Raw genomic sequence first — 25,590 nt, 5'->3', positions numbered from 1 at the left:
GCATCACCTAGAAATTGGGGGGTGTGGGGAGGCTTGACGTAGTAACATTTTTGCTGCTCACCTACTGGTTGTTGAAATTGAGTGAGGTGCCCAATCTTCTCAGTAAGGGTGGCAGACATAGAACACATTAACACCTGTGAGACTGGTAAGCTACAGCTTTGGCAAAGCTTCTTAGCCCAGGCCTGTGTCATCCATTTTATATGGGCTCTGGCACAGGGGCATTTCTACACTGCAGCCTCACTGCAGCATTACAGAAGGGTAAACTATGCTCAAGCAGCACTGAGGCAGTGTGTGCTCTTTGCATCACTTTGACTTTCTACAAACAGACAGAGAAAGTTAGTAAAACTTTGAGAAAGATGAAAAGAACTGCTTGACATTCCAGTACTCAACCACATTAACAGTTAACACAAGCTCACAATCAGTGACACTACTGTAATGCTGTGCGCTGTAACCCTAATAACATACAATCAGATTTAAAAGATTTATTTAGACAATATGAACAGAATGAACAGTTCTCTTCTGGTAAAATAAACAAAAACGTTTAAGATCCTGTTAGACTGATAAAACCACATTTCAAAGTTATTAGTTTCACCTACTTTACTAAAACTAATTAAATTTAATTCAACATCCCTGCAATAAAACTGACGTTTATTAGGGCTGTAATGTTTTTTGAAGCCGTTTAAAAAAAGATTTTCCCTCAACTTTATGGTCATTACCAAGGCTGTATATTCAGACCGGAGTCTGTTGCTAAGAAGTCTTTAAAGTATTTTGCCTGCAATAAATTAGATGATCAGTGGACAAAATATTACAAACCACCACCTTTAGAAAGGCCATACCAGTGTTAACAAGCTGCTGTAAGAAAATGTAACTCTAAATCTGTGATCACTAAACTGTAGCTGTAGATGTAGCTGCAAAATAATATATATATATATATATATATATATATATATATATATATATATATATATATATATATATATATATATATATATATATATATTTAATGTGAAAAAAACACATTAGTATATAGTTAAGTCACAGAAAAACAAAATATAACTTTAGGGTTGTAAGATCTACACAGCCATGTTGACCACTGACCACTGTAGAGTCTGATTAGGCTGTACATTCAAACATTAAACACTTAGTGTGGCATTGTCATATAGTGTGGATAAGTGAAACTTATTTGCCATTTTAATATTTAAAGATGTAAATAATTTGATGCTGCCCCTCATATCATTTCATACTGTACAATGTTCATGCTTCATGCATATTCTGTGGGTGGACATCGTTATTTTGCACATATTATTTATTTATGTATTTTTGTTTTTTACCTAACCTCTGCTTACTCCAGTCTCATTTGAATGACTCCTTTCGTTGGCTTGTCATTTTACTATCTGGTAATATAAGACAATAGAGTACCTAGTGACATCATTAAAGTTTCATCTTATTAACCCAGTAGGGAAAAGTAGAGAATGCAGGGAAATGGACATCATTACTGAGCAGAGTACTTTCAGGGAAACATACTTCTTTTTTTCTTCATGCTGACATTAATGATTGGCTTCTTTGTCATGCCATGGCAGGCTTGTCAGATTCTGCTACTATGGAGATGAGATCCACCTCAGGCTAAATAATGTTAATGGGATGCCCACACAAACACCTATCACATATGTCTTTAAGATGCTACTCACCACCTCATCTTGTCTTCACTTCCAGAAGCAACATCCTGCAAAAAAAAAAAAAATCTATCACAACTATTTCTCTAACCTTGAGCTCTTGTGGGAATTTACTTTTTAAAATTTATCTCAACCAAATAATAAAAATACATTAAAAAATGCATCATCTGGAAACCTGTTTGTGGATTTTACCATGACCTGCTGGCTCAAGATATGGCTAAGGTTAATATTTCTATTCCCTGAATTGTATGTCGTATTTACACACTGTTGCTATCAGTCCTGCAGCTTGACACAGGGCTAAGTGATGTCACTACTGGGCTGACAGCTCTCCAATATGTATGGAGGGGGTGGAGAAACAACAGTTGTGCAGAAGTGAAAAGAAATTCTGAGGGGACAAATAAAAGATGATGGGGAAATATTGTGGACACATCTGTGTGGTTCCAACACAGAGCCTCATAAATAGTCTGCACTGAGAGACTCCTATGGGAGGTGAAGTGGGCTGCAGCTAATGCCACATCCATGTTGCGTGGTTGCAGAGAGGAGTGGAGGCTAAAAATGATCATTACAATCATTAAATCAAATTGACGGGTGGCTACAGTCAGGTAAATGTTGAATTCCGTCCAGTATCTGTGGGATTAAGGAGCGACATGAATTCTTTGTCGCTAATTCTTCAAGACAAATAGCAGGGCTCCCTAGACACCGCCCCCTTCAAGGCAGCAGGCAGCCTGCACTAATTAGCAAGGGAGGTGTGAAGGAGAAATCATTACTTTATCCACACACTGTGCCCTACATACTCCCCTCTCCCCCACAGACGCCATCAGTCCACCTCCTATCTATCCTCTCCCCACAGTCTGCAGTGTGGTGTGGTGCATGTGCATATTCACGTGTTCACCTGTATTTGTGTGCAAAAACCAGCAATAGTGAGTTCAAAATGGAGAATAAAAGGGCAAACAGACAAAGGCAAGAAACGGGGATGAGAAAGACAGAACAGGAGAGTGGATGATGATGATGAGGATGATGGAGGTGCTAGAGGGAATGGAACACAGTGTCAGACTAACCACTTGGCAAAGGAGTTGGAAGGAGGGATGGAGAGAAGGGGGCATGTTTTGCAAGGTGTGGACAGCTCATCGCCATGACTCCCTGGGTGTAATTACAATAGAATGGTCTCTGATTGATCGTTTGAGCTAGCAGACCTCCAAAGCACCTCTGTGCTGTGGCTGAGGCCTATGTAGCAATGCTTAGTCCCCCCACCCCTTCGCCCGTGGACCTCAGCTGGGCTCTTATTCCCAGCAGCATGATTCATGAGTGCTGGAGCACTCTCCTGACCCAGGCAGGCCTGCAGTCCAAACCATCAGGTAGCACTCAAAACAGTTGCCCTCTCCACAATTAATTAGCTAAAGAAGCAGAGGGCAACCACCACCGCCATCACTTTCCTGCTTTCATTCTTTCATTTTAAAGCCAGCATTCAGCATTCTTAAACTGTTCATAATAAGATCTTGTTACCACGGAGCACAGATCAACAAGAGGGGAAAATAACCACAGTAGGCTGATCTTGCTAGAAGCACTGCTGCTCATACGCTGACACAATCCACCACAGGCTTACCCGTAGAAGTACATAGCCAAACCAATCAGATTGTGAGCTAGAAGCCACAAGTAAAGTGGTGCACTTAGTACATCCTGGCCACTATCTCTTCAAGAGCATCTTGAATATTTAACCATGGCTCAATTTTACATACAAGCTTTCAAAATATGTGATATTTATTTCATGGGGACAGAATGCATAAAAGCTGTGAAAATTGAACCCTGTTGCATTTTTTCCTCTTTTCAAAAATGCACTTATATTGAGCAGCACTTACCAACACAGTGCACTCACTCTGTTTGTGCCTCAAGTTACACTTACTACTACTTCCCCCCCAAAAAGTCAAAAGTAAAAGCAGGAAAGAAGTAGATATATTGGGAAAAGGATGAGAAGGAAAACCATTGTCTGTGAAGGCCAGCAATTTTACCTGAACTTTTTAGCAATACAGCTATATCGGTGCAGAAAGGGGAAAAAAAAACAAAACAAAACAAAACAAAAAAAACATCTATGCAGGCACTTCACTTTAACACAGTCATCACTCAACACCAGCAGCAACTCAGAAAGAGAAACGCGAGTGGCACAAAATAAAACACTGCTCTAAAAAGGATGCACAACAATCCAGAAACATTCATGAGTGAGTCACATCTAAGGCAAATGATTCCACATACAGTAAATCCCCCTCAACAACCCACCCACTCAGTCCCCACCCCAGAAAAAAAAGCGTCTTTTCAGCACATATTCATAAAGGTTCTCTAATGGCTTCCAGAGGGACAGGGGGGCCTTCTCCTCAGACAGAGACATTTCACAGGCCCACAGGCGGAGCAGAGAAGAGCCAAGAGAAAAATATCAAGTCTGAGAGACAGTGTGAAAAAGAGAGAGAGTGACAGAAAGGAAGAGACAGAAGGAGAGAGAGGATGTCTTCATCATGAGTGGAATAAGAATACCGCCCCACTGGGGTCTATTAGTGAGCCTTTGCATACAGTGGCAGCCTCACTGATTTCCAAGTGTGGCAACAACATTTAGCCCTCGGTTTGCTATAGCAGGGATGTTGAGGTTGTTCAGGAAAACCCAGATAACCCCTTAAATTCTCTATAGATGCTAGATTTGATGGGCAAATAAATAAACAAGTAAATGAATTATTGCAGGGCCTTTTGTAATAACAAAGAATACAACAAAGCATCTAGTGGCATCATGTTACAGTGGTCACTTTTTTTAAAATATGTTTTTGTCTTTTGCTTTTGTCTTTTCAAACTTAAACTGGAACCCACCAGGACCTCATCCATGACTTTTCCTGTGGTTTTAAAATGTGGGTGTCTCAGTAAACCACTATCTTGGCAGTGCTCAAATACCTCCTATCCACAAATAGGGTGGAGTTTAATTGGAGTGTATGCCGACCGCTTTCAATGTGAAACAATACCCAGTCTTTAGTCAAAGTGGCCAAATTAAAAATGTAGCGCATATGGCAAATGGTTATTAAAGCTGCCAGATAAACAAACAAAAAAGGTTGTAACTTTGCAAACATGTAAACTACTCTAAAGTTGGCCATTTTAGGCTTACCAGACTGTCGTCATGTGTAGTCAGCACCAAAACCTGTAAGTGTGTGAGGGGTACAGACTCGACCAAACCTCTGTCGCAGTCATTCAAACGGGCTGAGTCTGGATGCAGTCAGGTAGTGTGAACTGGTTCCTGAGCCACTGAAAAGAGAGGGTGGGACACTGTCAGAAGACGACAGAAAGTAGCGGGACTATCAAAACAACAGGCTCCTCCACTAATTGATCCAAACCCGTTTTTCCTTCTTGATGTTTTTCAGCGCAGGTAGCTGCACAAACAGCAGCAGCAAGCTGACTGCCGTCAGTTTGTTTGTATCTTCTTGGAGTTTTTGGTGGTTGGCAAACAGCAAATTGCTGTATTACCGCCACCAGCTGACAGTAGGATATGTTTGCTGCATTCAGTTGGCTTTAGTTGGTTTGACAAATCTTGTATTCTGTGATCCCTCATCAGGAACAGTTTTAAGTGTGCGACCCGCATCGTCATGATGCCTGTGTGTTAGTGTGTCCTCCTAGGCCTTTCGAAATCTCTTAAGACTGGGAAAGTCATGTCGTGTGTCCCCAGCTTCAACATGATGTTCTATGAAGATTAGTCAGTCAAGGAACTGCAGGTTTTGTATTTGTATTTATCTTTCTATAGAGAATGAGCCATAGCCAATAGTGATTGCAAACAGGCTTTAGTTCAAGTGCATTCACCATTTCTTCATCAGTACTGGGAATCAGAAGCAGCCCATTAACAATTCTTCATGAACAGATTCCTCTGCTCGACATGGTGCTCATTAAAGTTGCATTGGGAAGGTGCCATTTCACTTATTAGCCTAATTGTCAGGTCATGTAAATTGGGCAGATGACAGTGAAGGTGTCTGTGCCAGAGGACATGCTAGTTTCAGTCAGACACTGCCGCTACACAGTATAAGTCATCACTTGCTGAACACGTTCATACGTCACATATACTGGCCAAATTAAGCCACAGACAAATTAAACAAGCTTGCTCATAAACTATGGGACACAGATGGGGGCATGCTATATATCATTGCCATGGTCCTCATCAATCATTGTGTGGCTGGAACTCTTAACTTCCCATCTCATGGATAACTGCGATACCTGCACCTCCACAGTCTCATCACCCTTAGTCGAGAGTGCGGTGTCAGAGTCGGGTTGACTGATTAGGTGACTCCTTACCTCAGACTAACTCACCTCAGTCTTGCTTCATTACACAGCTTAATTTCTGATTGAGGAGCATTTGAAGAGTGTTTCAATCCCAGTCCAATCAAAGTAAGTAACAGGTACAGGTGTAGTGACAGAAAACAAAAGTAGTCCTGCCATGCCATCCGCCATACCGTCCCTGTTTGCAGACTGTTTGATTTTTTTTATACCACCTCACCAAAACCATCCTATATGTTGTTGAAGTCAGTAGCAATTGATTTATTCTGTTGTTCATGTATATAATGATGCCAGTTTTAAGATTGAGATTAAGAAAATCTTTATTTGTCCCACAATTGAGAAATAGCATTATTGAGAATATGCCCCAATAACTGGTGTGGGGTAAACACTTGAACACTCACTAATGTGACCAGTATTCAAACGCTCACACGAAACATCACAATGTGGAATAATCTTAGTGACTTTCATTGTTGGTGCCAGATGGGCTAATTTCTTAAATGGGCAATCTCCTGGGATTTTTATGCACAACAGTCTCTAGAGTTTTCTCAGAAGGGTCCATGAAAAAAACAAAAAAAAAAACAAAGCAAAAAACAAAATAAATAAATAAAGGAACCTGAGCTGCAGCTCTGTGGACTGAAATGCCTCTTTGTGATGAGAGAGGTCAGAAGAAAATAGCCAGTGGCTACTGAAGTACTCCTTTGAGTGTATAGTGTGCATGTATGTGTTTATTCCTCAGTTCATATGCGGTGTTCTTTTGTGCCAGCAGCACCTTGTTATGACTTTTTACCTTGTCCTATAGTTTCAGCTCTGTTCCATGACTGACGTATTAGTGCTTACAGCCCTGCAGGCATGTTTGAAGGAGACACTTAAGTCAGGTTTTGCACACAGCTCTGAGTTAAGGTGTTTTTTTTGTTTATCCATTTACTGTATTTTAGAAATAATCATTTACATAAAATAAATCACAACATGTTTGAATACACATGATTTAGTTCTCAAAATGCACTCAGGCTGTACCATCACAGTAACTGACACAATTAAAAACCTCAATGGATTACAAGATACCAGAAGATGTTTACAAATGGCCCTATCATTCAATCTGCTGCTTAAAAAACAAACCTCAATGATGAAAATACCTTTTTTTCCACTGAAGCCAGACAATACAGATAATTCAGTATTTGTACAGTGATTGTAAGGAAACCTGCAGTACTCATGATGTTTCATTAGTTATTGGGTGTTAAGTGTTAAAGCTCTAAGTACATCCTTTTAATGTGGTTCTAAAGTACATCAATGTGATATGCTATAAAACCAATTACTCATTCAGTGTACTGACTTAGCCTTTCCATCACATGAACAAACACATTCATCTAAATAAAGGTGTGCAAAAAAAGGATAATCTATTTTTATTTAAATTTCAATGATAGTGACTTTTAAAAGATGACACATAAAAAGCAGTGGACATGGAGTGATTAAACATCCAAATAATAAACTGAGATCATACACTACAACAACAATAAGAAAATAATCTACATCTTGTACCTTGCTGTTTGATTTTTATGCCACATATGAGTGAGGAAGGGGCCAACAAAAGAATCACAGGTGTTGTACTCCATGCTCTCTTAAACCTGCACAATGGCTCTCAAAAATATAAAAGGAAGGAAATGAGAGGGTTGTGCACCATGCTTCTCAGGTGAACAGCTGGACTGTGGAATATTTGGCGGGCAGAAAGTACGAGGCACAGCTGGCTTTTAAGAGGAAGAGCTCCCCTGGAACCTCTGGGAGGTCACAGCCTGCTAGGCCGTGAAGCGTTGCTCGGCAGGATCCGTGTGTAAAGGCAGAAGGCCTGTGCCACTGTGTGCAGATGTTCCCCCCACTCGGCTGGCTGCTTCAAAACACGTACACACACATGCACAACACACACTTGCAATGCACAAACCTTGGTGCAGGGATGATTTAACACTTCGAGCAAACACTTAACACAGACACCTTTCACTGACATATTGTAGGTGCACACACAAGTAGGCAAGTATGTTCCTACATATTAAATCTGCACAATCATGTCTGCACAACTCACGTCACTTTCCTGTATCCTCCATAGCAACAAGCACTACCTCAGTGCTTCTGAGTGGTACTGCTGAAAACAATAAAGTAGGGTCTAAATGAGCTCTCCAAGGTCTGAAACACAACCAAATGTAGCAAGGTGCCCCTCAAATGCAGCAGCAAACTGCTCCTCTTCTCTTCATAACAGAGCAGCTTCTATTCATTACCCAGAGGAAAAGCAGAGTTGCAGGACAAAGTAAAGATGAAAAAAGCTCAAGGCTCCAACCTTCACACCCCTCAGTATTATACCTTGTTATGTATGTCTCTCAGTGCAGTGTGCCGCATTTGAATAGCATCCTCACACACAACCCAATCAATAGCAAAAATAAAAGTCTTGCCTTTGATTCCTGAACTGTATGCATTTATTGACCTGAGTGCACCTTAGAGAAATGTCCATGAGGGGATCAGCCATTTTGTCCGTGGTAAACCTAGCCAATGTTTGTGGTATCATTACAGACTAACTCATCGAATAACGTCAGTCAAAGGCATGGGAGATGTAGAATGGGAGATGGCACCGCAGGATAGGTATAGTCATCAGACCCAGAGCATCAGCAGTGTGTTGGCAGTGATGAATAGAGAAAAAGACAGGATGAATGGCAGGTCCTAGTGAGGGACAGCACTCTGCACTGCAATCTCCTCCACACCGTCTGTCCACCCCAACAAACCCCCTCTCAAACCCACAAGACAAATCCCACTGCTGACACCAATGGACAAGCACATCTGGCAACCAAGGTCCAGCAGGGTCCACAGTGACAACACCAATCAGCCACTTGATATTCACAGTGCCGACTTACCATTCTCTCACTCTGATGCCAGAGACAAAAAGAAAGAGAGCAAAAGAAAGAAGGGGGTGTGGGGGTTAACCTTTCAACAGGAAATCAAATATTAATCAGCCCAATCACAGGCAGATCACCGTTACTGCAGTCTGACATTGATGTTCAATCAATCAAATGCTCTAAATATGGAAAGAACAATGATATCAACAATAGAGGAACAGGAGTGAATGATGATAGCAGGGCTATGAATATTAACATCCTGGTGCATCGCTAATCATCGTTACCAGAATTCTATCATTCAAGTGTTTTTTTTTTTTTAATCCACTCATCAGCATGTGCCACATGTTAAGTGTTGAGGACAGTATCGGTGCAGGGATGTTTGTTTGTGATGCTAAAACCTGCACTGATATGACAGCAGTGGTCATTTATATGTATTGTGAGTTGTATTGCCTTTTCATTAATTATGTACTAGAAACTGGCCAAAGGCTATATTGTTTTCTACAGTGAAAATTAAATATTGATAAAGCTCCAGCTTTCACCCCAGATTTCATTGTGTTAACAAATATGTTTTGTTTGCAAAACAATTTGGATTTAATAATTCATCAAAAGGGGGGGAGGCCATTATCATTCAGTATGAGCCCCGTGCAGGCTCCAGATGTCAGGGATCATGTCTTCCTACTGACAATACATGCAAAGTCTGTGCCCTCTTTTATACATTATTGAAAGCAAATTCTGGAGGTGGAGTTAGACATGGGCACAGGGACGGATACCTAACATGTATAAAGGTGACCTGAGACTGTCAGACAGGAATCGTGACAGAACTACAAAGACGTATTTACACCCATATTCTGTGTGACCATATAAGCAGTTGTGGTTACAGTGCAGTGATTTTGTGTCAAACCAAAGAAGGATTTTTTTGAGCAGCTCTGGTCCATCTAATGCCCTGTACAATAATATATGAAATATATTTTATCAGTCTTTAAATCTGAGCAGCATGGGTTGGTCACAATGGAAAGGCTTACCATTCATTTGTCATTTTACATCTTTTCTAGACGGAGCCTTAAGATAATAAATACCATTGACCTGTGCCAATTGTATCCTTTCACATTGCTGGTAAAAACCTGATGCTAGTGAGAGCAAGACTAGATGAGGTCTTGTGCCAGTTTATCCCCCTATTCCCTTCCCTCAACCCCCTGAGGACCCTGCTTGGTCTGAAGGGTTGACCCTGATTAACTGGTTTACATATGTGGGTTTAACCCTCTTTAGCAGCCCATACACTCACTGGGGATGCCTCAGTTAACATGAAATATTTGATTATTTTGTTAGTTGCAGGTGTTATCAAGAAATAGTGCACATATAAGCTCTTGAGGCCAATGTTAGCCAGCATGTTACTATTTTAAGTAGAGTCACAGCTCGTTTTGGCTTCTGCTTCAGTGATGTTTTCTAACAGCAAGTAGTTGCACCACAGTCTCTGTTTTGTTTACATCTGCTTCCCCCTGAGATGACATGAGCTGCTCTCTCTGTCAGGCTAATCGTAATAATATCTCATAGTGTATGTCGTGCCATTATTGTTTTCAATTCTTGTGCTATGTGTGCATGGTTAAGATGTTTAGGGTTTTTCAATGCATGTTGCAGAAAATCTATAGTCTGGGTTTCTTTTCCTATTCAGTGTAAAGATCTAAGTCACCATGAAAACTGGCCATTTAAAGGTTAAAAACCCACAGGGCCACAAATCCAGGGTACAGAGAGATCATTGTGTCCCAGCGGGCTATAACATTAGTCACCAGCCTCATGTTGGTCATAAATCTAACACAGCAGAATCTTGACCCAGCCTGGGAGCATGAATCTTTAAAACTGAAATTATTCATTATTTGTCATTATGAGCTGAAAGCAGGGTAAAAACAGTGGCGATTACAACCTTAACCTGGAACATCCAAACCCTATTGACCGCTCTGTCAGGCTTCGGGTAACAAAGCTTGACTTGACATTCTGTTAGCGGCAGTGTGGGGGCTGCTGAATACAGGGGAAGTGGTGTCTGATAGGCGTGACGGAGAAGAGAAAGAAAGAGAGACAGGAGACGCCTGTTTGGGATTTACAGCGGTGGCAAGCTCACCTAGCAGCTGACCGTACTGCTTCACAGGTCAGCCGCTCTAACCGGACTCCATTAATACGCCAGTCCACCTTGTGGCACACTTTATGCTCCAATGCATCCACCGCCTTAGGGACAACTTCACTGGCACTTTACTGTAGAACAGAGCAAGAGATGCAGGACGCCTGGGGTCCAGGAACAAAGAAACCCTCTGAAGGAGCAGGGTAAAAGAAAAGTCACACATAAAGTTTGAAGTCTAGCTCTTCTTACTGTGTACTTATATACACCACTGTATATTGCTGTATATGTGGTGTGCTCAGAGAGCTTGAGGTTGTACAGGAAAAACTCTCCCTCTTGTAAAGGTCAGAGTTTCTTATTTTTTGCTTTTGAGTTGAGCGGCTCATCTGGTATGCCAGAGTCCACTTTTTTGGCCCAGTAGCCTGAAGCACACTTTAGGGATGGGCATGGACATCATGGTATAAATGTGTTTTATGGCCAGGCAGCTGCCGGGGGCAGGCTGTTTTTTATGCTTTCTGGCCGAGTACAACATGGCCACCTGCTTGGCGTAAAAACCCTCACTGCTATGCTGGGCTTTATGAGCACGTTCTGCAACGAAACAAAGATATACAAGGACATGCGCGAGGAGAGCTGCAAGCTGCATATGGTGTGCACTTAAGCAATTCATTGGTGCTATAAGCAGTGGCAAATCCTTGTCTCCTCATGGCTTTCAGAGCGCCATGGGACCTGGGGGATACTGCTTGGTTCACGAACCCACTGATGAATTACTTTTCTCTGCAAGTCCATGTTTCCCTTAGGCGTGACTGCATGTGTCACTCCTCTGACAACTCTGTTTGCTTAAGCTCCAGAAAGCCTGCTGATTATCCTGAGACAGTGGATGGAGGTGCTGTGCTGTAACTGGGTGGGGATTCACAGATGATCACCCATAAGATTCAAAGTAGAGAATGTGCTTTGGGGCTGTGGAGGGCAGTGAGTAGCACTCAACCACCTGGTCTTCTGAAAAACAAGTTCATGTATGAGGAAGAGCGAAAATGATTATTAGATGGATTTCAGAGTGTCATCCCTCTCCCCTGCTATCTCACTTTCACTGCGAGCGGCAGAACAAAATTACTCCCTGCCAGTGAATAATAAGGCAGTTTATGAAACGTGACGAATGCAACGGCGCTCTACATGAAATACCAATGAGGGAGGCGCCCCAGCGTAGCAAATGCTACATCCTAATATCAACAGTCACCTTGTGTTACTCCCTCCGCTCCCCAGAAGGACACATCACGGACAGAGTGATGAGCACGGAGCATAATGTGGAGACACTTAACAGTCCCAGTGTTGGCATGCGGGCAAAGACAGGTGACCTGCCACATGCAGGCAACATGCCACCGTCCACACCTGGATGGGGTGGAGGTCGTCAGTGTCACCTGTGTGCTGACATGCTTTGTGCATATTTATTCACAGAGGGAGGTGAAGTGTGTACATGACTCAGATACAGTTGTTAGAATCAACTTAGACACTCGTGCGAATCAAGAAACTTAGTTGAGATGACACGCTCAGTGAAATGTGTGAATATGAAATACATTATCAATCAATTAATATGTGCAGTAAAGGCAAATGAATTGACAGCTGTAATGATGAATCCTTCAAGTCATTTATCAGGTAAATGTGGATATTACTTGGAAATTACTTTTCACTTGCAAAGGTAATTTCATACTGTTAAAATGTAATTTCATACATATTGTTAATGGTAAACTTCCCTGATAGTATCCTTTGCCTGTCAGCCTTGTGATATTTGCACACATATCTAGTAAAGTTGGACAATAAAGGTGATTAACCTTTGGTCAATCTTTTGCATTTAATCCTGACTAAACAATAGGCTACTGTTCACAACCATAAAGACTAGAGCAGACCATGAAGCTGTAAACTTTGGACTGTAGGGCCACATACACAGATCTATATAGTTGAGCTCATATTTATCTGCACTTGTTCTTTAGAAAACTGTGAATGCATTACCTTACACTGGACCCTCCCCTTCTCACTCATGAGCTACTTACAGCCATCAACATTTATTCTGATTCCATTCCCTCACTAACATTGGCCAGCCACCTGCAGCATCAGATGTGCGTGAGTAGGTGTGAAACCTACCCGCATACTGCCTGAATTTATTTATTTAGGCGCACATTCACGAGTAGGTCAGGACTTGTCTGATTTGGTTGCAGTCTGGAGCCCTGCATTACATTGCACAATGAAATTACAAGCTGAATCCTAATAATATATATAATCTAAATATCTATTGGGAATTTCTCCATTAATGTATCCTATACCTGGCATGTTTGGAATAGAAGAGGCCAGTGTGTAAATGTACTGAGTGTGAGGTGAGTGTTGAATTACATTGTCTACCAATAACAACATTATACTTGTTTTTCAAACCAGACTTAAAGGAATACGTCTACTTAAACCCATTTGGGATTAAACATGAGCAGCCCAAAGGAGTTGAAATTCAGATGTAATGATAAACATACAGTGTTTTGGTCAGCATTGTAAAAAAGTCTTTGAGTTATACCAAAAACAGGGTGGACCCTTGAGGAACCACAACTAATCATTTCTTAGTATATTCTGAAATTTGTGTTGTTTACATCCAAGTTTGGAAGATATCAGCTTTGGTTTGCTCTGTCTTTGGCTGAAGATTGTTGTTTCTGGGCATATGTATGTATACCTCCTGTCAATCAATGACTCTGTGGCAGGAATGCGCCTCATGTCACCTGGCTTCTGGTCCTCATGCCCACACAGTATGTTATCAGACGCTTCCCAGTGCACCTGTAAAAAGATTCGGGCATTTGTCAGAGATTTAATTTATATTGAAAATAATCTTCAGCAGCACTCCTCATCAAACAGTAATGGTATGAACTTCTCTTTCTCAGCTCAGCACTGTCATTGTGTTTTACATCGTGCTGGAGTTTTTGTCTTTGCTTACTGCAGCGCTCTCTCCCTCACCTCAGACTCCTCCGCAGCTGAGTGACAAAGTCTCTCCTCTGTGAAATCATGCGTTTCCCTCTCATCTTTATCTCTGATGGCCATTCCTCCAGCTCGCGGGTCATTATTTGATGCTGGGTGCGGCAAAGTTGAAAAGTCTACTTTGATAGCTTGCACACTTTAAACCTTTCAGTGCAAAATGACTTGATGTGTTTCAGCCAGAGCATTATTAATAATCTCAGGGTTAAGATGCAGAGCTGGGGAATGCCCTCCATTTTTTATGAGTGTTTGTGTTGGGGGTGTGCATGCATGTACTGTAAGTTTGTATCCATGGGGTCAACCCTTTTATCCTCGTCTTTCAGGATAGAGTGCGTGAGTGTTTGTGTGTTTCAGCATTCTCCACAGGGACTATTTCAGTTGAGGGCAAAGAACACAGAGAAACTTTGAAAGAGCTTTTATGTACTTCTGAGTGAAATGATCCTAAGAAAGGCTCTTTATAAAAATACTTTTTATTCAGGCTTCCACATCCAGAAGGGCACTTACTCAATTACCAAGCTCCCTTCCTCCCTTTTTACATCCATCAATCCCGCCTCTATTCTTAGGCCTGTGTGTGTGTTGTGTGCCGAGGCACCGCTATGGGCAAAGAGCATGAGCTTAGTAGTAAGCAATGTAGGGCATGTCAGTGAGTATACAGTGAGTCAGACATTTGTAAACACTTTTTGGCCATATTGTAACTTCAAAAGATCATACACTCAGAAAAAAGACAACATATTTGATTACTAATCTTGCTGTTGTTGGCTATTTTTATAGCAAATGTTTACTGGCCCTGATACCTTTAAAAATGCCTTTATTATCACCCATTGGCTGAGGTAAAACGTGGCATGTAGGCTGATGCTGTATGACAAGCTATCTGAATGAGAGGTAAACTCATTCTGTCGCCCTCACTTTTGCATCTCAGCTCTCTTTTAACTGCAGCCTTGTCACTCAGTAGCCTGAAAGCCCAGACCTCACACAGGTTTGACAGATAAAAGTCTCCTCACTTCATTGCTGTTTGACATTTTACCTCCCAGAAAAGTTTCAGCCTCTCTCCTCCCTTTTTCTCATAAACACACATGCATGCACGCACGCACGCACACACACACACACACCCACCCACCCACACACACACACTTTCTCTTCTTGATGTGAGTCTATCTTCTCTCCTCCTGTCCATCTGCCTGGCAAAATGGGGCCTCAGACAAAAGGAGAGGGAAGCTAACTCAGTGATCTGAATCAAATGGCAAGAGGAGGAGGGTAGCAGAGGAAAAGAGGAGTGATGGGTGCCAGGGAGGGAGCGCAGAGACGGTGGAGACAGAGGGGTTGGATGGTGAAGGGAGGCATGAGGGGCTGGATGTGAATTTTTTCTGACAGGTTGAAGTCTCCTCTGAGCTGACCCTCTCCCTGCTGGGAGACATGTCTCCTGGATGTGGGTGGGGTGCAGCAGGATGGAGAAAAGGGGATATAAGAAGGAGCAATGAAGTGTGATCATGGGAAATGCCATGCTGAATGCAGCAGCCTCAGTGTTTCATGCAGTATTTTAGTTTGACCCGCAGCACAAACTCTTGCAGGACTCTATCAGTATTAAATTTTCCAGGTTAAGTTAATACCACCATCACTCAGTGTCAGGTAGCATTGTTGAACTCAGTGTTACTATCCAACACTTGAAGCACACTGACATAGAAGACACATCGGCTGTCTGGGTCATTTTAAAATTTCATGTACTGAAAAAATATATTGATTTGTACATAGTAACATTGCAGCAGGGCAGAGTGGACAAACACAGTGACAAGTGACTTACAGAGACTCCAGGGCCGAAGGAAAAAAAAAAAAAAAAACAAGATAAAGAGGACAGATCATTGGTTTGAATGTCTGGGGAGGATGTCTGAGTGTCTGTACAGCAGACGAGTAAAAATGTCCTATAGTCAGATAGCTGCAGGCATTTAAAGAGCAGGAGTCTGGATGCTGAGTAAGCCTAAGAGAATCAGACAGAATAGACAGATCAGTGCATGGTAGCCAATTCATCATTCATTTAGTGAATCAGCAAAAATTCAATTAAGCTTTTCAAAAAGATCTTCTGGTTCCCTTGCTCTTAGACTATATGATTCATTTCAGTTTCCTGGTTTAGTATTTTTGCAAAGTAGCATATTTTAATTTTTGCAGCTCAGCAGCTCCGTGAGGTCACACTGTTAACATGCTAACTTGTCATATTTTATATGTTCAACATGTCAGCATTCAGGCTTAGTGATTATAGTGTCAGTAGTTGTTTGGTCAGTTGTGAAGAAAGTACATTTTTGAAATCATTTGTTCTTTCAGCTCACAGAAATGGTCAGTAATCTGTCACTCAGTAGACTTTCTTGTCTGGAAATCAAGAGTGCATGCATACAAATTTAATCACAGGGTAGCTGGGTAGCTTCTAAGACATGAAACAAAGAAGATAAAAAAAACTGTGATTTATCTGCTCTGTACTGTGACATAGCTTTAAAATAGTAGAACATATGAAATCCAAATTACTTAAAAAAGGAGTATTAATTACTCGCTGGAGTTAATGTATTATAAATTTTACTACAGTAGAGAAAATACCTTTCCATTATTTCCAGACACATTTATCCGTTGATAAGCTGACTAGTGTAATGGATTCCAAACGTTCATTTGAATAAAAGTTGCTTTGAGGTGCGTATACTGAAAAAGTTTGTGAAGCTTTCTTCATGGGGTGCCTGGGTGTTCTGCATGCTTTCATAATTGTGGGCCCATAGAGCATGCTCATTAGCATTCTTCTCAGGCGAGAGGATAGGGAGAACGTGAGGCAGAGATTCTGCCTGCTGAGCAGTCTGACTTCCTGTTGGCTCCCTGCACACACAAGGAAGGAAATAAAATAATCATATGGATTCTTTGAGACTCTCTGAAAGTTATTGGATCAAATGGAACAAATTATGGTGATAACAAAAACGGTTATTTTTCAATAATGTTGCAAAAGTTGTATTCAGCTTTGAGCAGTAATTTGTGCAATTGGTTGTAACACCGTCTGTCCACGATGCCACACAATGTTGGCTGGTGGCTTGGTTGAGTGGCTCATGTCTTTTTGTGGTTGTCTGTTCTAGTTAATGTTTGAACTTTTACCAAGCAGAATATCAGTGAGGGGTGACGCAGTGTTGTCTTGAAAACCTGCGGGCAACTGTGCTGTAGTTTGAATGTTAATTGTATGTTCTCTTTGCTAAATAAATAAACGCCAATCTGTAACCGCCAAGCATCCGTAATCGTTTTGTAGCTGTGCCGCCTACTGACTCAAAACTAGTGCTGTGCAATTTACTGGTTCGCACCGAAAGACAGTTTTTATTTTTAAATTATATGAATTTTTCATATACAAATGTTCGGAAATCAGCACGGTGGTTAATTGTTTCACAGGGGACATTTTTTATTGCTGCACCGCTAAACAAGCATGGAGCGGAGCACAAGTATTAGCGGAGTTGTTGAACGTGGAAAGAGGAAGTTCTGAACCAGAAACGTGTGTGAAACTCCACATACGGCCCTACCACTGCACGTGCACACACACACACACACACACACACAGGTTCTAAAGACGTTTCAGTGCAGAAGCAGCAGTTTAGGTAAACATGTTTAAAATGAAGGAGGAAGAAGATGTTGCTACTATTTAGGATTTCACAGTTTTTCCAAATATCTCAGCTTCAAACATGTTCACCTAAACCACTGCTTCGGCTGTTGTTCAGCACCAAAGGTCACTGTATAATTCAGAAACTGATATAACAATAATAATAAGATAAGATAAGAATCCTTTATTAGTCCTCCGCAGGCGAAATTCACAATATACCGTGATACAGAATTTCACAGAAGAAAAGTCATAGCAGAATAGTGAAGCTATAGCAAAATCCATCCTCGTCTTTCGTCTATATTTCAGGCTTTAGTTTCTAGGGGGACTAGAGGCATGAAGTAGTCATGTAGACCATAAAAAAAAAAACACCAAACAGCAATCAACATATTGACACTGAGCTGTGGATGGCACAGAAACCAGGTGCACTGTGGTGTAGCAACATTCCAAATGTGTGCCAGGTTGTTCTTTTCACATATGTGGTACACACACCTGCAGAACATTAGAGAAAATTCTTTCACAGACACACTCATCGAGACAGCCACTCACCCTGAACACACACGTACGGGCATTTGTCAAACTCTCATATTTAAGTGCAGAGAGCTGCTTGAAGAAGATTTCTTCTCAGACAGAATTAGCCCGGGTAAGGAGGGAGCCGATACTGTCTGCTTTGTCTCATCTCCATAATGTTTGCTTATTCCATTAGGTGGAAATGCAAAATGAAACACAATTATGTTGTACTCCCGCTGACAACTGATCTGTCACCGGGCGCATTAGAAACACAACTGAGTACAGGGTGGAGAAATTAAAAAAAAAAAAAAAAAAAAAAAAGTGGAGGGAGAGGAAGACACAAAAGAGAACTTGTGTGGGCCTTGCTCATCTCTCAGAGCCTGACAAGGCTACTTAGCTGGAGGTTGTGAAAAAATAAAACAGGGTAATATAAATAAATAAAGAAGCAATACCTGCCACACACACACACACACACAACTGCACCCCTAAGCTCATTAAACAAACACACTTCCAGTATCTCATTCCTAGTTCCACCCATAAGACGGATCTCTCACCCTGGTACGCAGAGCACAATTACACCAGACCAGACAAATATAGCACGGAGGTATAATCTTTCTGAATCACCTGGAAAGTCAAGAAGATAAAAAAGCTGCCCTTTTTTTTTATATACTTGCAGTGCCGGTGCCTTGTAAGGAAGTAGGTTGGCCTCTTTCAGCATGTTTACTTGCAGCCAAGTACAAATTAACCTCCCAAGATCAACAATAAACCTAATTAGAGTTGTGTTCTGCAGCACACATCTCTAAACACAGATCACAGCTTGTTGAGAGATGAATCTCCATCTGTCTGGCTGCACACTGGGAGGAGGAGAGACTCCGAGAACATCAGTCCCAAGATTGGTAGAAAGGAGCTTTGTGTGTGTCTGTGTGTGTGTGTGTGCGCATAGGGGCGAGGAAAAAAAAAGTGAGAGAGAGAGAGAGAGGTCCCTGTGGCCATGGGGGTTACTTCCCCATGTCAAGCCTTATTTTATGATGTCATGCTGCAGCAGGGAAGTGGGACGTGACACATGCAGGGAGGACACGCCATTGGATTTGAGCATGTGTGGTGGCGGTGGCCGGGACTGTAACGCTAAGGAGCTTGGACAGGAGCAGCTCTGCCCTGCCATTTGACACTCACTACCAGGACTCAGACAGGCAGAATCACAGTGAAAGGCATGTACAGACTCAGTTTAATTTCCACACTAAAATATGATGTAGCTTTATGATTCATTTTATGACTGCCTATAATAGAATCAAGCACCAGAGCTTGTTTTTTTGTGTGTGTACAAAATATGAATTTAATAAAAAAAACAAATACTTCCCTGGTTATCACATTAAATCCTTCAAAACAAACAAACAAATTATTGAATTCCCACATTTTGTTTTCTTTCCTTTAAGTCACAGGGAAAGATTTGAAGGTCTGGAAATGATTAAAAAGGGCAATTTCATTCCTGGCTATGTATTTTTGTAACTCTGCAGTAATTTCCCTAAGCTGCTGTCGGACTTGACAGCATTATCACTTTGCCTTTGACACTGTGCAAGATAAAGCAGTAGGGACACCAAGGTCCAAATATGTTGCTTTTATAGGTAGGAGCTGTCCCATTCATCATGCGCTAAAACCTGGAGCTCTCTCTGTAATCCTTGTCCATAAGTCAGTGTGGGGCAGGTATCTTCTGCCCGGCCACAAACTACACTGAGGATGTAATTTCAGACCCAAGCGAGGTTAAAAAAAAATAAGTGATAAGACAATGCACCAGACAAAGACACACACAATGTGTTTCAGAAATCAGTTTATATAACAAAGTGGTTATTATTTAGTATCATATTCCATTACATACTTTATGGAAGGACAGTGTGCATAACCATTTTGTTTTTTTTCATGTTCCTACGGGTACAAATAAACTTAAAATGTTACAAATATAAATGTTTCTTAAGACAATAAAACATACTCAAAGACAACAAGAAAGGTAGGCAGGGACATGGCAGCTTACACATCGTGGTCGGACAGGGTTTGTCAACAGTTATGAGCATTGTTTGTTGATTCAGCCGCGATCGGTCCTCCACAAGTACTAGCAAAGTCGGAAAGGAGTGGATATGTGGCAGCTGGGAGCTATTTACCAAAAGAAATACTTTGCAAATAGTTCACTCTGTTAGTGGGAATGTTGTATTTACGAATCTCAGACAACTTTCTCCCTCTCTCTCCCTCTTTCTGCCTGAGCAGAATGTCTTTGTGGGGTAAAGTGCGCAGTCAGTGTTTGAGTAAGTGTGTAACATTGCAAAACTTTTTAGCTTTGCCACCTGTCACCACCAGAAATGGCACGTTTTGACAAAACCTTTCATACCCCTGCCTCCTTATTATTTTTTTTTTTTTTTACAATTACCATGAGCACAAGTCATATAATCAGCTGAGGTTTGTTAGTTACAAAACAGTAAAAGAGATGAGGGGATGATGGTCTCTAATATGATGGAACAGCTCTCTCTCTATTTTCCTATAAAAACACTTTATCCTAAGAGATGGAATGAGGGGGATACACGACAATCACTTACAGGGGCCAATGATGAATGTTGTCACTAGAAGTTTCTCTTATAATTAAAATAAACTTTTCAAACACAGTGGATGATGCACAGAATGTAACGTCCAGGCATAGGGAAGATGCTGGAACTTCTACACTGCAGTCCTTCTACAATGGAAACATTACAAACGTTTTCCACATCAACTCCAAGTAACCTCCAAAAAAATTTGTTTTAGATAAGAAATACCACAAGACTATCATGATCACATCAAACCTCCTACTTTGAATGACATTTTGTATTTGAGTTGTTTTTTCAAATGATGGTTAAAATTTGTAGAAATGTTTGCAGTTTTTTTTAATGACTGTACAATCTTACTTAAAATTTGATACCACAAAAAGTTGGCACACTTGAAAGGAAATTTAAGTTTTGTTTAAATAATGAAAAATTTTTCAGTCAAATTATTTTATGAAATAATCACTGGTTATTGTTTTGGCCAATCACAAAATAAAATAAAAGGTGTTGAAATAATGATAATAATAATCAAACAGTTCAGTTTTGTCGACCCGTCCATCCACCCTGATCCCCTCACGAAAACCCAATTTATGCTTTCTGCATCTGCGCGACAGCTCCGAGCACCACAGAGGTATGGGTGTCCCTGTTATAGTTTGTATACTTTAAAATCAGCACATACATATATATTAAGGTTTTTAAAGAAATGTCCCTGCTCATTTGCTTGTTTTAAAGTATTTTTAAAGCAGCTGGAATAGAGCTCCTCTTGCTGCCTTTTTTAAAGGGTGTCTAGTTTTCTGGCACATGCACAGCTGTGGCTCTGCAGACAAGTTAGAGAAAGAAAAAAACTAATATTTGCTTGGTCACTCGGACTATTGCAAGATGCGGAAAGTTAACATTTTTGTGGCTCTGCAGCAAATACTACAGGAAAAAGAGGGTTTAAATGTAAAAGGTTAGATTATAATGTAAAGAAAAAGAAAATAAGTAGAATACAGCAAATATCACACTAGAAACTGGCAATGATGGAGAACTGATATTTAACAAAAAAAATGGTCCAGAGGACACAGAGCGATTATCACTGCTGTGTACAACACATCCTTAAAACTCCTTCAATGCAGATCATTCTTTATGCTTTCTCTGCATGACTGTCTGAACCTTTTATTCAGAGGAGAATTATTGTCTTTAAATATGCGGCGCTCTCAGAGCATTGTGGGTACACCTTGAGCCAAGATGATGTGTTTTTTGTTTTTAGATGCATGCAGGCTTGGAGAGGAGGCATTGTGAAACAGACACGTCACAAGCATCACTGTTTGAAATGAAAAAATCTCCATCTACTCATCCCCGGTGTCGAGCACACCGAATCCTATTTTGCCAAACACACAAAGCCTAAAGCTGAGTTTATGGTATAAGTTAAGTAACTGGTGTTGTGGTAAAGGGGTCACTTATGCCATTAGTGCTGGGGAATTGGAGGCTGTTTGGAGGCTTACTTGCTAAGACAAGCATCATCTTGTCCGCTGTGCCCCTCGGTCGATTATTCTGCTCGTGCCCAGTCTCCGTGTGGATTCAGTGGTTGTTTTTAGTAGCATCTGCTTACAGTTTAGGGTAGTGAGGGGACAGGATGGCCTCAGGCATGAATATATGAATAAGGAGTTCACGTGTGACAGTGGGTCCACACAGAGTAACAAAGCTCATAGCAAAGTTTCAACTATCTTGTACACAAACACCAAGTATCTCCAGGTACTGTAGTAGAAGTGTTTTTTGCTGCGGTGCTGCAGATCCCACAGGAAGCAGGGATTTTAAATAGAGTGTTAGAGTCATGAACTCCTGGTGCAGATTATAAGGGCAGGTTTTTTCCTCTCCAAAGGGTTTTACTTTTACGACTAAAAATTGTTTAAAACTGAAAAAAACATTTCATATTTTTAATATCAAGGTTTAGGCATTACAAACTGTATTTTTATTCCTTATATTATTACACTTTTAAATGCAGTAAAACATGGTTCTTTAGCAGGATTGTGGTTTTTCTTACAAAGCTCATTTTAAAACCCAATGGGAGAGAGGAAAAAAAAAATCAATTGAAAATCTGATGTGGGAACCTAACCGGTCTCTAGACAGACTCATAATAGCTGGACTGCTTTTTAGTGCCTTCATATTAAATAAAAGCAACACACAGATTGAAATAGATTAATAATGGAAACATCGTAATACCTTTATATAATCATGTGTCCCTTGCTGAAAACCTGTGTGTGACCACAGGGAGGACAGGTCAGAGTTCATGTTAGTTTCTCCAGGCATTTAAAAAATGTGTCTGTCTCACATGTTAACAGCAAAAGTGACCTTGGGACAGAGATCAGCACCCAAAGGCATTGGTTAGATATTACACAACTAAAAATAAAATGCATCTTGTCAAAAGGGAGATGGGTTCATGATCCGTGAGTCACATGCTCTGACATATTGGTGTGGACAGGGGGGGCCAGCTCTCGTGGCTTTGCAGAATAATGAGTCCGGAGATTTTCTTAAGAATGCTGAAATTCTCCTGATGTTGGCTGACGAAGAGGCTGAGAGGAAACTGTTTCCTCTTAGGTTAGGAGTTTGGTGATTTGTTCAAGAAAACGTCAGCAGGTTGACGGCTTGCCAACACGGTTGTTAAATCCTTGTCTTCCCCTTGTTCTCCATTTAAAAGACAGCTGCCCCCTTGCCCGTTGGCTGAATGAACGGTGCACAGTGTGTTCTCCAGGATAAGCACAACCGACTATGCAGTTCTTCTTGGCAGAATGTCTTTCAGATAACATTCGATGCATGTTTTCATGTCAAAGCTGTGTAGGATCTGTAGTATTTTGATTATAAAATGATTAAAATTGATTTTTATACAAAGAAAACCTTTCATTCCAAAGAGCAGTCGCCTTGATCTTTTTTTTTTTAAACAAGCAAGAGGACACAAACATTTAGTGATGAGACATTACTGAATAAATATGTAAGGCATAAATTCTTCCTTTCTGTGTAGTTTCTTTTGGTATTTTTGTTTCATACTTGGTGCTGTGTGTGTGATTCCTCTGTAAAAGACTGTGTGTATGTAGGCGTGCCACGGTAAGGGCTGCTCCGTCCCTCCTTCAGATGTCGTCCAGATCTCCTCCTCGCAGGCCTCTTTGGCACTTGTCTAGCGTCTTATGGTAGGCGCGGGTGATCATCGAGCTTGGTGATTTGCGTTGTGGCGTGAACGAGACCTTTCCAGGACTGCACGGCGGTTGTCTGTTGTGAAGAAAAAAGAAAAAAAAAAAACAGTCAGAAGCAGTGTGTGAGCCTGAGAAAGAACAAGACAGCATTGTTGCATTGATCCATACGGGCGCAGGAGCTCAACTAAATAAAAGACTGTATAGAGAAACTAAAGGAGGCGAAGAAAAAAAGTCAGAGGGGAAAGGAGAAACAACATGAAGCAAATTCAGGCTGATTGAGAGCAGAGCAGCAGGGGAGGATGGAGAAACAGAAGAAGCTGCTGGAGTGGAGGTGCTTGTGTCTGGTGTCATAGTAACTCCATTCAGCTTCTGATCCAGGCTTTTACTCAGACAACCCTTCAGTATTCTCACATCAGATGCAGCGTATGCACAGTGGACAAAGTAAATGCACTGTTCTGAAACACGGTGAGCATTAGAACAATGACTATAAATATGATATATATATTTTCTGTTTGCCTTGGTAGATCGTTAAGTCTGATTCATACTCCATGAGAACAGTGAACTTTCTTTTTGCTCTCGGTGCTCCAAGAAGAAAATGACGTCACCTTGTTCTTGGAGCGCTAGTTCGGCAGTTCTCAGCTTGTTCTCACACATGGTCTGGGCAGAACTTTTTTCTCGGTGAGGTTCAAGAACTATTGTGTGATTGGTCAGGATTTCAGAGTGGGCGTGGTCAATGCAGAGAAGCAGAAAAGCTTCTCCACTAGCACAGAATCCACACAGGTTAAACAATACTGTCTGCCAGACCTAAATCTATTATCATGCTACAAGCATGTACACCTCTCTGAACATAATCAACTTGTTATCATCCCTCATCCAGACAAACAACGTTCACCTAGACTGCTGTTTTTGTCGTTGTTCAGCAGTGAAGTGTGTTTGCAACCTGTGCACAGCACACACACAGCCAGCTGCAGTGGAAGGGACATATGAGGAATTCTGCACACACATTTCTTGTGAAGTATGAAAAGTCCGGGCCAAAGCCAACTTTATACTTGTTCTTGCCACCTCGGAGACACGAACAAATGTCTCTGTTCTTGTGGAGTATGGAACAAGCTTTAGTCTCAGTGTGGTACGTTTCATCTGCAGCCTTGTAGTGGGGAGTAGCTGCACCATGCTGTGCTTATAAGTGTTCAGAGGGCGGGGCGACCGTGGCCACCTGTCTGCCTTTGGAAAGAAAGTTTTTATCAGCACAGAATCTCTGTGGTTTGATGTTTTGTTGAGCTTGTCTGGACATTCAGACGTGAGTTTGCAGTTTGTCTTCAGTTAATGCTGCTTTACACAAAAAGCTTCTCATTGGTGAACTAGTAAAGGACTTTAATGTGGAAAAAGTCAGAGACTGTGTCTGTATTTTCAATAATTCATCTGATTGATACCTCACAGTCTCAGGCATATGTACACATCAACTCCATTCAAACCATTGTCCATCCTTGAAGAAATAAGAGTTGCCCTACATAGAAATCAAGTCATCATTCAACATGGAACCAGGCAGATCTCAAAGGTCAAACACCTTAGTGTCCTTGGAACGTAAAGATAACATTTTAGTTCGGAACTGAATTGTTGTCCTGAAAGATTGATCTTTTGTGTATTTTTCTCTATAGTATGGATATTGTAAAAAAGGAGCTTTGTTTGTTTTCTTTTGTTTGCTTGTTGGTTTGTCTGTTAGACTCCAGGAAGAATAGCTGGAGATCCTAAGAAAGAAAAGGACTATATGAAATAGTATGTAAAGAATCTAAAGACACTGACGT

The 25,590-nt window shown here is 41.1% G+C and overlaps 1 protein-coding gene across 5 annotated transcripts in view; it reads right to left on the bottom strand.

Annotated features, from left to right (window-relative positions):
- Positions 1-20,453: 20,453 nt before the first annotated feature.
- diaph2 (diaphanous-related formin 2) overlaps positions 20,454-25,590 on the bottom strand; it is a 327,687-nt gene continuing 322,550 nt past the window's right edge. For all 5 annotated transcript variants that reach the window (XM_028415521.1, XM_028415525.1, XM_028415523.1 and 2 more), the window contains one exon: positions 20,454-23,864. In XM_028415521.1, the coding sequence (XP_028271322.1) occupies positions 23,800-23,864 (65 nt within the window). In that variant the 3' untranslated portion in view covers positions 20,454-23,799. The remainder of the gene's footprint in view (positions 23,865-25,590) is intronic.

The sequence above is a fragment of the Parambassis ranga genome, chromosome 10 (genome assembly GCF_900634625.1).
Source record: "Parambassis ranga chromosome 10, fParRan2.1, whole genome shotgun sequence".
In the NCBI taxonomy this organism is placed as follows: Eukaryota; Metazoa; Chordata; class Actinopteri; family Ambassidae; genus Parambassis; species Parambassis ranga.
This window is presented reverse-complemented; position numbering and strand designations above follow the sequence as displayed.